General features: G+C 36.4%; 1 protein-coding gene across 13 annotated transcripts in view; it reads right to left on the minus strand.

Moving 5' to 3' along the window:
- Nucleotides 1-14855, minus strand: part of MPDZ (multiple PDZ domain crumbs cell polarity complex component) — a 162940-nt gene that overhangs the window by 74938 nt on the left and 73147 nt on the right. For 11 of the 13 annotated variants that reach the window (XM_045043577.1, XM_045043585.1, XM_045043582.1 and 8 more), the window contains 7 exons: nucleotides 13906-14015; nucleotides 11322-11468; nucleotides 10307-10471; nucleotides 8907-9092; nucleotides 7544-7753; nucleotides 5771-5887; nucleotides 3082-3249 (listed from right to left, as the gene is read on the minus strand). In XM_045043577.1, the coding sequence (XP_044899512.1) occupies nucleotides 3082-3249; nucleotides 5771-5887; nucleotides 7544-7753; nucleotides 8907-9092; nucleotides 10307-10471; nucleotides 11322-11468; nucleotides 13906-14015 (1103 nt within the window). The remainder of the gene's footprint in view (nucleotides 1-3081; nucleotides 3250-5770; nucleotides 5888-7543; nucleotides 7754-8906; nucleotides 9093-10306; nucleotides 10472-11321; nucleotides 11469-13905; nucleotides 14016-14855) is intronic. The other 2 variants (XM_045043579.1, XM_045043584.1) reach the window with 2 other exon arrangements.

A 14855-nucleotide genomic window follows, 5' to 3' on the forward strand; every position in this document is an offset into this window, starting at 1 on the left:
CCAAAACAGGAAAAAATAAATGAAAGCATCCTCTTCCCAAAACCATGTTGAGCTTTTAAACAAAAGTCTACGAGCACTTAAGTTTGTACAACAATTATTTCTGCATTTTGTTATGTCTGTGAAGGTGACAAGGAAAAGGGGATAAAAAGAAAAAAAAATTCAAACTTATAACAATAAGAAAATCCACTGGGTTCTGGCCACTCAAATTCACACTTCAATGACCTTCCTCTGTTAGTCCAGATGCCATAGAAGTAGCTGGACAGTATTTTTCAGATTCCTGAGTAATGGTTATTTTCCTTGAACTGTTACATGATAATCAAATTAAGCAAACACCACTCCTTCAAAAATAAAAATCAGAATGGGCTCCCGGATGGGAGAATTTGGGGCAAAGGAGCTCCAAGGTGTGCCTCCAAGCCTTGGTATCCAAGCTGCTGGCCAGGCCCACACAATGCTTGTAGGAGTCAGGCCTTCCCCTAAGAGGAATGATTAGTTCTTACAGCTTCTGGGAGTATACATGACCACGGTCAAAGACTTCCCTCTCATCAAGGTAAGAGGAAAGGTGAAACTATTTGTGCATTTCCAACCACCAAGATTATTACATAGCTAACAAAGTAAAGTCAAAACTGTGAGCAATCACTGAGATCCTCACACTCTATTTTATACTTCTTTCAAATCAGTATGGAGGCTCTGCTGTCTCAAATTTCATATACTGTATGATTTTATCTTATCAATTAAAGGATTCCAAAGTGAACTCGCTTTTAAGAAAAATGGCCAGTTCTAAATTCCATGTCAAATCGCCATGCTGTCTTTTTTTTTTTTTTAACGTTTATTTATTTTTGAGACAGAGAGAGACAGAGCATGAACGGGGGAGGGTCAGAGAGAGAGAGGGAGACACAGAATCTGAAACAGGCTCCAGGCTCTGAGCTGTCAGCACAGAGCCTGATGTGGGGCTCGAACTCACGAACCGCAAGATCATGACCTGAGCCGAAGTCGGATGCTTAACCGACTGAGCCACCCAGGCACCCCAACCATGCTGTCTTTTTAAAATAAATTTAGTGCAAAGAAACAGGAAGATGGATGCATCATCTGGTTTTTTATTTATGTACAATTTTCTAGTAAATACCTTGGTACTATGAAGATGCCATAAAACAAAAACAAAAATAAAAAACAATGCTGCAGTGATTTACCATGATGCAGAAACAGTCCTACTTGCTAAGAAAAACTGAAAGCACACAGGAGTTTCTCAATGTGTTTTAAAACACCCTCATTAATGTCTTCTTTGTTGTTTTGTAGTTTAAATATTTCAGTTGATAGGCCAGCTTGCCAAAATTTGCTTCAACAAAAGAGTAAACTGCTTAGGGAGAAAAAAAAAAAAGAAGGAGGCAAATAGACTTCAGTAAGCCAATATGGTGTGCTGCATACAGCCAGCATTTGCCCTGTAAAATATATGCTTCTCAGTATGCAGATTGTGTAATCCCTTTAAGTAACAATTACTAAGTTAAACAATGCAATCTGTCCCGCTGGCAAGAAGAAGTGTGCTATGCTGTGGATTAGGAGAGTCCATTAGGAGATGAACTCAGCTTCCAGCCCTGAGGCCAGTAAAGACTGAACACGTTCCAGACCGGACGTGGTCACACAGACCGTCTCAGGTGTGGTGAGAGAGGAGCAGCTGCTCCATTCAAGATTATACCTTGCAAACCAATTCAAGGAGATTTCCCAGCATCATTTGCAAGGGTAACAGGTGCACCTTGAACGTGAAAGAAAATGCTTTGAAAATGTTCTGGCCAAAAAATTACTTGTTAATCAGGAAAGGAGGAAAAGTGTGCTAGACTCACAGAAATTCTGCTCTCCATCTTGTTCAAAAATACAGATCTCCTTCCCACTGAATTTATGTGGAAAACAGATGTTTCCTATATTTAAGTAAGTTATTGTCCAGTCTTTTTATCTTCATTTTTAATGTTTATTTATGGTACATTTCCAACATAGAAGAATAAAGAAAATATATCCATATATGAACTCTTGGCCCGGATTTAACCGATGTTAACATTTTGCCATATTTTCTTCAATCTCTCTTTCCTCTTAAAAGGATATAATTCATTACAGATACAGCTGAATTCCTACGCTTCCTTCTTTCTCAAAGAATAAATTGTTTCCTGAAGTTAAAAAATGTCATTTCCCACACACACTCACACACAATCCTCATAAAATACACTGTATTGTTTTGTCTATCGGTTTCTAGAAAATATTTTTAAAAACCCAACAAATAGAAAGATAGGCAACACAATATAAAATTGTCAAAAGATATTAAGAGGCCATGGATAGGAGTGAAAACCAAATGGCCAATATATGAAATGGTGTTCAACCCCACTAGAAATCAGAACTCCAAATCCAAAGAGTAAGATACCATTTCGCATCCAGAAGATTGGACAGGTTTTAAAATATTACTTATTAAACCTTATAAAGTACCTCACCAAGAAAATGAATGGAGTTGGGGCACTCGTGCCAATACTCTATTTCTAAAATATACTTGGCACAGATATGTCAAATAATAACTAAATTCTTCATCCAGTGACGTTTAAACATACTTTGCCATTCACTGTGACTTCTACATAAAGTATTTTTGGCATCATTTTACATAAAAACATATAACAGCATTAAATTTAACTTGCTGGTAAGTATTAATGCAAGAAACATTTACCATCCAACTCTGCATGAAAATCAATTTTAAAACCATTAAGAAAATAAAGTTATACTTGTGATTTTTCTAAAGTAGACACAGCTAAAAACACAATTTGAGAAATACATTGACTTTTTTCTTTCTAACATGCAAATCCTAATCAAAGCTTTGAATCCTTGGGTCTATCATTCTGTAAAACCGAACATTTAGGTAGTACTTAGTAGTCTAGTAAAAGATGCTCAATCAGCACTACCTGAATGAAACTGCGCTTTAGTCTGAATGAATCCATGACTGGAGAAACACAGTGCCTCTAACACGCTACTCCCACGATTCCCCATAAACACTGACCTCTGGAAAATTACACGGAAGGCTCTCCCATAAATAAAATGACAATCTCTTTGTACCTTGGGAGGAGAAGATGGAAGGGAGGGACCATAGTTCAGGCCATCGCTACAAGCACTGCCATGAAGTGATAAAATAGAGGCTTGAGTGGAGTAGATACTGTCATTATCAGGAGAGTACTGAGACTCAAATGTAGATTCATCTGCTAAGTCAGCCTCATTTGTGTCCACCTAGGAACAAAAATGATAGTATCGGTTGGAAATTCTGTTCTGTTACATATACGACAAGTCTCTACTTGAGACTAAAAGGCATCCCAGCATTCATTCTATCTCCTACATGACCCCTTCACACTCTACGACACATCAGAGACCGACTAACGCAAGAGAGTAAGGACAAATCAGGGCTGGCATCAGTTATTTATTCCAACAATAAAAGGGCAAAGGTAACAATTAACAAATGGCCTGGATCAATTCTAAGTTTAAAAAGTTCCATAAATTAAGGAAAATATTTACTTTTTCCACTCACACTATTTTAAAAAATACCTGCCCGACTCCTAGAACTGTCTAATAAAATGAATGAGGTCAACACCTTCCCTATTCAACTAACATAAACTCAACAAGTTTATTAGATTTTATTAAATTTATTAAAGTTTATTGGATTTTATTTATGTAAGTTGAATTAAATTTCAGCAAGGCATCCAGGCAAATATCTATTTAGAAAACTCACTAAAACAATATATTTTAAATTATTTTTAACTAGATTTTAAAACCATTCAAATTGCAAACTCCGAACCTGATGGTGATCATCAGAAACCAGAAAGAGTATCTGTGGTTTCATGCTGAAATTATACTAACAAGGGGCCTGATTATGGCTGTGGGGAAGCTATAAAGTTATAAACTCCTATTGTTGGAAAACTCATAGAAAGTAGAGAATTTGACTGTATATTAACTCCTGTTACTATTGGGGCACCTGGGTGGCTCAGTTGTGTAAGCATCCGACTCTTGAATTTTGGGTCAGGTCATGATTTCAGGGTTCGTGGCACTGAGCCCCACATCAGACTCTGTGCTGACAGTGCAGAGCCTGCTTGGGATTCTCTCTCTCTCTCTCTCTCTCTCTCTCTCTCTCTCTCTCTTTCTCTGTCCCTTCCTTGCTTGTGCTCTTTCTCAAAATAAACTTAAAAAACAAAACAAAACAAAAAACCCCAACTCCTATTACTATCTTCTGTAGCAGAACGAAGTGAAACAATCAACTCATGATGAGTCTGAAGCTCCATTTACAATTCACTTACAGTTACACCTTAGAATACATAAAACTAACATAAATACTACTCTTCTCCAATATTACCAGTATTTTCTGTCTTGATGGCAAAATCCCTGGTGTTCTACTTCTTTGTGCTTTCAACTTACATGTGTTTTGCCAAGAGAAGAATTATAACATTATACCAGGTCACATTCTTACAAAAACATGGTAGGAACACAGGCCATTTCCAAGTGACCCTCTTTCTAATAATACATTTTAAATATATGTTCAAAATTCATTAGTTAACTGCTTTGTTGAGTTTTACTCTTCACAAATACACATCATATAGAACAATCTAGATAATAATATCTGCTATCTAGATAGATGGTATTAACTAAGCTTTGTGCAATGGATTATTAATATTGTAATGTGATACTGTTGCATTTAATATACACCAAAACTTTCCAAAAGGCAATTTTAGGAGCTGGTTAATATAAAAATATTAACAAGGAGAACTGTCTCCCCAGAATTAGAATTATCAAAATCAAATAATTCATACTTTGTTTTAAAGCAAGATATGCACAATTGGTTATAAGTACATAATGGAGAATGTCATGGGTTTTAAACCTCGCTCTAGTCTGATGCCCTGAAACAAGAACTTAAAAAGTTGGGCATATTCCTTTGTAGTCACACAGGGCAATGTCTGCCCAAAAGAAAAGTTAGGTCAGGAACCTGGCTTTAATAGAAGTAATGCAATAGGATATACAATCTGTTATATTTATGTTGTATAAATGCCACATGTTTATCTATATCTAGTATTTACCTTTATATTTTAATTATTGCTATAGTATTGTCTCCTCTACCAGACTGTAAAGTTCTTAGGAGCAAGGTTCATGTGTTTACTCGTCAAAGTGACCTCCAGTGGTCCACAAATACATTTATTCCAACAAATAATTTTTACATAGATCAAGTAAAAATAAAATTTTAATTAAAAATTTTCTAGCAAATCAGTGATGTTTACATTCTGTAATTTGAGAAAACATGGATTTTGACTATTTTGGAAACTTTTGTGTTCTTAATAACTGCATCAATTGATATATTTTCACATTATTTAAATATCAAGTGGAAAAAATACACTTGTTAACCTTGTTAACAGGTAGCCAAAACACCTGATTAATGACTGAATACTAAAAACAGTTACATAAATGCCTAGAAATGGCCCAAGTATGAAATTAAAACAATCAGGTGTTTCAACAACTTTTGGTATGACGTGAAGATTAATTCTACCAGTTGTCAGAATGCATTGCCAACTGAATTTCCTCCCCAAATCCAACAAATGGTTTTCACACATGATTTCTGAACTATGAGAACCACTGCAGTTGAAATTAAAGTGTTTACTTTTCCAAAACATAATGAATAATGAGTAGAGTAAGATTTTAGACTATTTTGAAAGGCAAAATAGAAGACTCATAAGATTTCTGAAAGAAAGCTTGATAAGTTGTGGCCACTAACCAGAGCCAAGTCAGCCCTGAAGAGGGCTTTGTCAGCCAACCCTTCCTCCTTGCAGGAGTGTGGCGAGTAGAGAAAGGAATCTTCCTTAGCAGAAACATAACCTTCTTCTGGTGAAAGCTGCAGGGAGAATGAGGCTCAGTGTTTGAGGATGAGGATGAGAGAGAACAGCAAGGAGGAAAGAAGGAAAGCAGGGGAGGGGGATAGGAGAAGAACAGTCAGAAGAGAAGAGGAAAAAAAATGGGAAAGTTTTCAAATGATATTCATATTTAATGTTTTGATTTGTTAAATACAACAAGGATATTTCTTCTAATACCAACACATCAACTGTTAAGTGAGAATCCCTTCTAACTTTTTCATTCTTCTTATAAAAGATCATCCAAATCAATAATTTTTTATATTATAGTAATCTTCTGGCCATTTTTATCTGCCAAATATTCTGGCTACACAATGACTTCTTAATATAAAAATAAGTAAGGCACTTTTTAGGTGTTAAGATATAAAGGAAGCTGCATGAAAAAAAAAAGAACATTAAAAAGAAGGATCAACTTCTAGCTGTCATCCTTTACTAGAACATGATTATAAAGCATGTGATTTACTTGACAAGGAATGTGAGTGACCTCTACAGTGAAGCCTCTCAATTGAGCATGGTTTAAAAAAACACACAAAAATTCTCTCTGTAGACAATCTGCTTATATTATAGACCCAATATAAGGATATTGTAACTGATCACACTGACAGAAAACCTAACATTTTTATTTCAATCTCAAATAAAATAGGCTAAAATCTTCAGATTGCCTTGCCCACATCACCCTGTATTAATAACATGCAGAACTTGCCTCCTTTTCTCTGTTTTCATAAATATATTTTCATAGGCTACCAAAGTTCACTTTGTAATACAAAGTGAGGCAAGAAAAATTTAATTAACATTGCAAATATATTAATAAAGCTTACTATTTGAACAAATGCTTTCATAAAGTCAGCAAATTGTTATTTGATGTTTACGCAAATACACCTCTGTGTTTGTGTTTTAAGAAAGGTGTATTTGCCCTTTCACTTAAAATAGATTTATACACTGAAAAAGCCCTCCAAATATTGAGAATGTCTCTAATATTTATTTGCAATTCAGTGATAAGTGCTATGTTGTAATCATTATACCTAATAAACATACTGACGTTATGTAGCATGAACTGATTAGTTGTTTTTAATACTGTACTAATTAATAACAGGAGGGCTATTCCCTCCCAGGAGGAGAGCCAGAAGCTGATGAACCTACTGTGAAAAGTTCAATTTCTTGCTCTGCAGTAATTAGACAAGAAATGTGTTGAAATCAACAGAATGCAGGACCTTAAACCACACTGACAGAGATTCTACTTTATTCCACTATAATTAAAGATTCCACTGTCAGTTGTTAATGCTTTTAATTTCTCTAATACCCCACTACATTGGTATAGATGTTTTAAGGCATATTTCTTTGAAACTACTCATTTGATACTCATCGTGACCTTATTACCCAATAAAAAAAAAAGATCAAAAGTGAACTACAAAACTATAATTTTAAAGTTACAAATTTATTTCTGAATTGTCAGTTTTCTTCACTTTTTAAAAAAATATTACTCAAAATTAAATCTTTATACTCAGAGAGCCAATAACCATCTTGGTCAAAATTACCAAATGTCATGATTCATTCACGAGAACACCTTCCGAAGCTAACAGTAGGCCTGAAAGCCATTTTGTTTACAAATTTTAAAAAATCAGTAAAACATGAATTCTTACAGGTAAAGGCTTGGCTACTCCAATTCTCACAGTTCCTGACGGCGCACCCTTCAGCGCCTGCACAGCTTCCTCAAGACTGCTGTTTTCCAAGTTAACATCATTGACAAACATGAGTCGATCTCCAGGAAGAAGTCGACCATCCTTTTCGGCAATGCCTCCAGGCACCAAAGAACGAATTACAATCACAGTGCTTGCTGGATCAATGGGATCCTGACAAAACAAGGGGGAAAAAAAAAATAAGGTAGCTCCTTTTTACATGGGGGGGGGGTGGTGGTGGTGGTGTGGGAGTTTTTATAGATTGGTCACTCTGAATTGTAATGGATGGGTACTCATTTCAAATGTCTCAAAAAAGAATTTCAAGCACCACTTCTGAGGAATGAGTGGGGCAAAGGCTGTCTCCGTTTTGCAGAGTGCAGAAGGAGTTCCCCCTGAAGGACGGTATCCTCAAGTACCAAACTGTTCCCGAGGAGACCTCATCACTGTACAGATCCCTTTAAACTTGTAATTTGAATTTTCGATAAGCTGCCCAATTTTATAACAGGCTTTTGAGGCCAGACATCAGATACAGGATTATTAACAGCGTTTGTTAAGTAGGATGCTACTGCTGTGGAGTGTACTGAATGACGGTCAGGCCTGCCTTCTTGAAATGAAGACATCTAGAAAGAGTCCGTATAGTAGTATGTGATGATGCAGCGTTCACATACACAGCAACAAGGCTCTGCAATCAAGCCCCATGAAGAACACAACTCCCATGAGTCCTCAGAGATGGCTCTCCGGGTTCAGTATTAATTAATGAGAAGCAACAGCTGTGCTCTCGCACCCGGCATAAGCATTTCCTCAGTTACTCAGCACAGAACACAATGCAGGGTAAGGGTGGAGGCCACACTTGACCAATGTAAGCTTATTCATAAATTTAGTCATTTAGTCAAATGACAGGAATCCATATCCAGTTAGAACTCAGTCATTCACTACAGACAAAAGAAATAAGTATTTAACACTTTTCAGTCTTACCACTAAAGTATGAACTATCAATTATGAGCATGGGAATAAGAATAATTTAGACATACTCCCCAAATAACAACAACAAAAAAAAAACTCTGTTTCTAGGATATTCCTAAAATGTATTTGTAAGCTCTTCAAATTCTCAAGGCTGAAATCTAGAAGAGCTCAATGATTTCAATGTTAAAAGAACCCTTCATGATAAATAAATGAATCCTATATATCATCATTTGGAAAGATTTGCTAGAAACAAGGAAATGTCTTTGAAAACTAAAATATTAACTGAATTTTCTATTATCCACAACATACCTTTAGTATTGTATCATTTTTTTAAAAAAAATTGTTAAAAACAGGATATATTTACCTGATAATCTAAGATGCTAAACCCAAGTCCTTTGTTTCCTTTCTCCAGCTCGATATGCTGAACATCAGCCTCCCACATGGCCAAAGGTCCTTGAACCTCCGCCGCATTCTGACCCACGTCGGTCATCACCAGCGCAGGATCCTCTGTCTCCGAGGACCCGGTGAACTCGCCCAGATCTACGTGCGGCTGCGTAACAGACCGGGCAGCTCTTATTTCAGAGGCACTAGTTTAGCAGACACATACCAACACTACAAGGGAAAGGGAGAGGCCCCGCATCTGTCCAGAATAAAACACCCACAAATAAGGGTAGCAACAGCTTACCATGAAACCTTTGCAAATTAAGGCAGTCATTACTGAAAGTTGTTACAGAGGAAGAAATACCTAACTTGGAACAGGCATTAAAAATGTATGGTTCAAAGATCACCTATAAAAATACACAATGGTTACATCTCAGCAGCAGGACTGTGGGCGGTTTTCACTTTTTTTCATCAAGTGTCTGAATCACCTCTACAGTCAGACATGAAATGTAGATCTATTTTGATATGAAAGAAAAGGAATTCTTATGATAAATAACAACAATTGGAAAGGAAACGGCTATATGTAAAAGTTTTGTACTCTCGGCAAACAAAGGTTCTAAAATGTTGTGACTTGTGCATGTGATTATTTCATGAATAAATTAGCACGCACAGTAAGACAAGATGTGAAGTCAGACTGGCCTGGGCTTAAAGACGGGGTCTATGATTTCTTACTGTGTTGCCTTGAGCAATATTCTTAAGCTGGACTTCAGAGTTACCCATTTGATAAAAGTTTTGTGGATTAGAGGAGGTAACATTTATAAAGCATTTGGCACAGAAATAGGAATACAGAATGTTAGCTTCTTTCAGTAAAAATATATTAAAGTGAACCTAAATTAATTCAATTTTGTTTATCTGTATGAACATAACAAATTCAGGAAAGGCATGTTTCTGATGATGAAATTCTAGTTGATATGCTACCTTTGCTGTTAATTACTGCATATGCTAGGACCATGGATGCAAATCTGCCTACCTGCTTTATTGTAATAATCCCCTTTATACCACATTAAAATGTATACGGATATGCACGGTGCCAGACTGGTGTCTCTACAATTCAGAATTATGTTCCTTATTTACCCTGTTCTACTCATATGAATATTACATTCTTCAAAGTTTTCAGATTTACTCCACTGTACCGATTCCTACAGTCTGATGTAAATCAAATCCTAACATCATGTCTCATTATACCTTAAATGAGATTTGACTAGACTGCAGATTATGCAAAATTCAAATTCAAACAGCAAATGAAAGAAGAAAGGCTTAAAAACATTTTAGACGCCATTTAGGCTTCCCATTATTGATTCCGAGTGGTCTCAGATCTAATACCTTTTCTGCCAGTTCAATATCACATAAGTCCAGGCTATCCAATTCTGACTGGGGGGTGGGCGGTACAGTCCGTCGACAGCACACCATTGTCACTTCTATGGGCAATTCTTTCAAAATATTCACCACATCTTGGTGATTCTCCCCAAGCAAAGTTATGCCATTCACCTGTGCAAAAAGAGAAGTTGCTCAAGAGGGAACATTTCATAACATGAATACCCTTTGAAATCAATCTTTTATTAAATAAATAGGGATTTTACTCCAGTGATTACCATCGTTCTGCTGTGCTCGGAACTACAGTCACCTACATAGTTGACTTAAAACAACTCACATGCAATTTATAGTTGTGTCGGAAGATAATCACTATCTTCCACCCATATTTCATGTGCCAGTGTAGTAGCTGGGAAAGGGAGAAGTAATGATAAAAATACCCAGGGATGAAGGGATAAGGAGGGGATTATTTTACAAAGTGACATTTCATATCATTAAGCGATAAATTACAAGGGAAAACAGTACGTATAGCGTGCCAGTATGCTTTTCAAAGCCGGGGGAAAGAATATATTCAAATTTTCTTAGTTATTCCTTAAACATATCTGGAAGATGGCACAGTACCAGATATAACAGTAGTTACTTAATAAAGGGTAATGAGAAGTGGCTGGATTGTTCACTGCCCATCTTTACGTTTTTTGTGACTCTGAAACATGTACATGTATTATCTAGTCTAAAAAATAAAAAGATGTTTAACATTTTTAAAAAAGAAAGTATTTATGGTTCTCTGGACTAAAACAAACCAAAAAATACCCAGCATGGAATTATGTGTGAAGATCAATGTACGTACAGATTTGAAATTTCTACTTTTGGTGGGTTTTTACTCACATTATTTTTCTCAAGTACCCTTTGGAGGGGAAATTTACAATAAGAACTTACTTATTATGCACACTATTATTACACATTGAGCCCCCCTGCAGCCTTTTCAGAAGTTTACTTAAGGGGATAAAGGAATGGAATAGCTCTTTACTTCCAATAGCTCATCTCCACTGAAAAGCTTCCCACTGTGTCCAACAGGACCTTCTGGTAGAACAGATCGGATAAAGTGATGTCCCACTGTTGCTTCCAGACTTATCCCCAACCCACTGCTCTCACTGAACTTGATCACGTGGGCCACCTGAAAGGAGAAAATCATCATGAATCTAGCACTTTTTTCATTTGTTTTTTTCCCCTCATGTATATATTTTATGTTCACCCCAAAACAGTCAACTTTCTCACAAAAGCTTCAAAAATCTTATTGTAGAGCTGCAAAGCTTTGGAGCTTTGCCTCTGAAGGATTATTGATTATCTGTCAGCTCTAGGAACCAACACAAACCCCGAAGGAGGAGCCAGGTGCAAGCACCCAAGATACTCTGCAGTGCCTAGAAATGCTGGTAACAGATGGAGGGTCGTCTAAACTACCACGGATAAAATCAAATGCCTGAGCTCCAACAACAGTATAGAAGAGACACATACCTAGCATTTAAGCTATGTCCTAGGGACCAGGCTGACCCATTGCACAGATTATCTCATATGCCTCTCATAAATAATTCCAATGTCTATCCTTGTTTCCCAAATTAGGAAAATGAGGTTCAGAGAGGGTCCTTTTCCCAGAGTCACACAGACAGCTCTAAAAGAATTTTGAACCTGAAGCAGTCTGAACCTGGAGCCCACACTCCTGACCTTATGCTGTGTCAACAACCGACAACGGTCTTTAAAAGTGAATCAAAGCTTGGGGCGCCTGAGCGGCTCAGTTAGTTAAGCATCTGACTCCTGATTTCAGCTCAGGTCATATCTCGCAGTTCATGAGTTCAAGCCCCACGTGTGGCTCTGCACTGAGAGCACAGAACCTGCTTGGGATTCTCTCTCTCCCTTTCTCTCTGCTCCTCCCCCACTCTCTCTCTCCCTCAAAATAAATAAATAAACTTAAAAAAAAAGTGAACCAAAGCTTAAAATAGGAGAATGAACTTCCTATTTCCCACTATTACACTAAATAATGAAGAATGTTAGGAAATCACCCACTTTCACAAAGAATCCAATCATTATAATATTAAAATCAGAAGGTATACCAATGATTATCTACTTTGGTCCCTTTATTTTCAAGAAACTAAGGGATAGAGGGGCTGAGATTAATTTTTTTTTAATTAAAGAGATTTTTTTTAATTAAAAAAAGATCTCTTTCAAATCTTGCTAATGTGTGCAGGGCTATTATCAGAAACTGCATCATCCAATTTTGAAATATGCTGGATGAAATCCTTCTAACTCCTTAAAACCCAATTTAAATGTCACTTCCTCTGAGCAGCTCTCCAGGTCCCTCTCGGCTAATGTCCATCAATCCTTCTTTCTACTATACCACTCCTCTTATGACTACATTTATTCTGTATAATCACATAGCAAACAACTTAAAGTGAGATCTATGTCTTTGTTCAATGAAGGCCAATAAATAGCTTAGCTCTTGCTTACAGCATGCTTTGCCCTTGACACATAACTAACTGGGAGTGCTACCAGATTACTGGACAATGAGCATGAAAGGCAGCCAAAAGTTCAAGGTCCTGTGAGCAAGTGGTTCCTTAAAAGGTTCCCTTCACTGTTCAATTACCCACGAAGAAGTGCAGTCTGGTTATTTGTCCCAGCCATGTTAATCCCAGACCAAAGAAGGAATCTCCCAACTTTCTTTTCATGCCAAATTAACCACAGTTAAGCTGGACCTTATTGTATTCTTCCCTGACTTGATTAGAACAGAAGCTGGACTTCTTATTTGTTAACCATCTTGAGTTAAAAAAAAAAATCATTGTCATGAAGATTCAATGAAACACTAAGAACACTGCTTAGCACAAAGTGCTCAATAAATGCTAGTTACTATTATATGACATCTGTTCTTTGATCTCTTCTAATCTAGAGTTGTTTGAATATTATAAGCAATAGGAAAAATTCTACTTAACCTAGTATTTTATTTTTCCTTTTGAAAACTGTGAAATTCGCTGGTGTACATCTCAAGACTGATAATTTGGGTCACAATTGTTAAGTCTCTTTTCAGGACAGCAAATCATGATTGCTGTATGAGATATGCAAACTGTTAATAAACATAAAACATTCACTGTGGCATAAGTGGTATGAAAAGAGAATGCAGAATTAAGCCTCTTAAGGAAAATATATATGTAAAGGAGAAATGTGGGAAAAATCCTCTTACAATATTATATATGGATCATGATGATTTTTTTTTACCTTTAAGTAAATTCTGTCATTCTATTCTGATCCTTTCTCTAAATCCCAGACTTAAGAATAAAAACAAAAAAAAAAAAACAAAAAAAAAAACATTCCTCTTGTCGAAATATTGGTGAGTTACAAGTCCTAAATTTTTCAACCCATTTATCTCAGTTCCTTTGTTGCTATCCAACTTTCTCCTACCTAAATTTTTTAATACAGGAATCAATGCATTTAGGTCTTCAAAAAAAAGTCCTGGGCATTTGCTACTTCTCTAGGTCTCTTTATGAAGATCATCTTTATTTTTGTCATGAACTTCCTGCTCAAATACAGTTACAAGTTAGGAAGTTAGGGAGGCTAAGCTAACCTACCACTATTTCATAATTAATTCCCATAATCCTTTGCCACTTCGTCAGCAGGGCAGCTTCCTGTTGTTGTGGGTCTTCTGTTTCTTCCATCTCTGCTGCCAATAATGGATACCCTGAAATAGTCAACACAATGACGTTAGTGACAAACTACAAAAATCTCCATATTTTAACATTCTATATAAGAGACACTGTGATCAGAACCTGTCTGTTGTAGTAAGTCTGACTCTTCACCCAGTATATGTTACCCTTATTTTTTATTAAAAGATAACTGGCAAACAATATCCTATTAGTTTCAGGTGTGTATCATAGTGATTTGATATTTTCATACATTATAAAATGACCCCCACAGTAAGCCTAGTTATCATCTGTCACCATATAAAGCTATTACAATATTATGGACTGTATCCCCTATGCTGTACAATGCATCCCCATGACTTATTAATTTTATAACCAAAGGTGTACCTTTTAATCCCTGTCTCCTATTTCATTTGCTCCTGAACCCCTCCTCATCTTGTATCAAACAGTTGTTTCCTATATCTATGGGTCTATTTAATTTCTTTTGTTTGTTTGTTGTCTAAGGATAAGCACTAGGGTAGATGCATTTGAATCATTTAGAAGCTTTTCCCTAGTTTGTGTAAAAAAGAATTTGGGACTTCTAATTCTAAGTCTAGAGCCTCTCCCACCCATCCTCCCACACACATATGCACATTCACAAGCAAAGACGTGGTCTGGGCCTTCGAGATGATCCCCCACACCCATCCCTATGTACTGTCTCAAGTTTCATGCTCTAAAAGCTTTTTATTCTTTCCTGCTACTCTTGATACCACTTTAGCCTAAATAATTTCTTCACCTACTTGTATAAAAATGGCAGAGTGCAATTAACACATATGAATCCTACACATCACACTCTCAGGATATTACTGCAAACACAAATATTCTTTTAAAATAATAAA

Source organism: Felis catus, chromosome D4 (assembly GCF_018350175.1).
Source record: "Felis catus isolate Fca126 chromosome D4, F.catus_Fca126_mat1.0, whole genome shotgun sequence".
In the NCBI taxonomy this organism is placed as follows: domain Eukaryota; kingdom Metazoa; phylum Chordata; class Mammalia; order Carnivora; family Felidae; genus Felis; species Felis catus.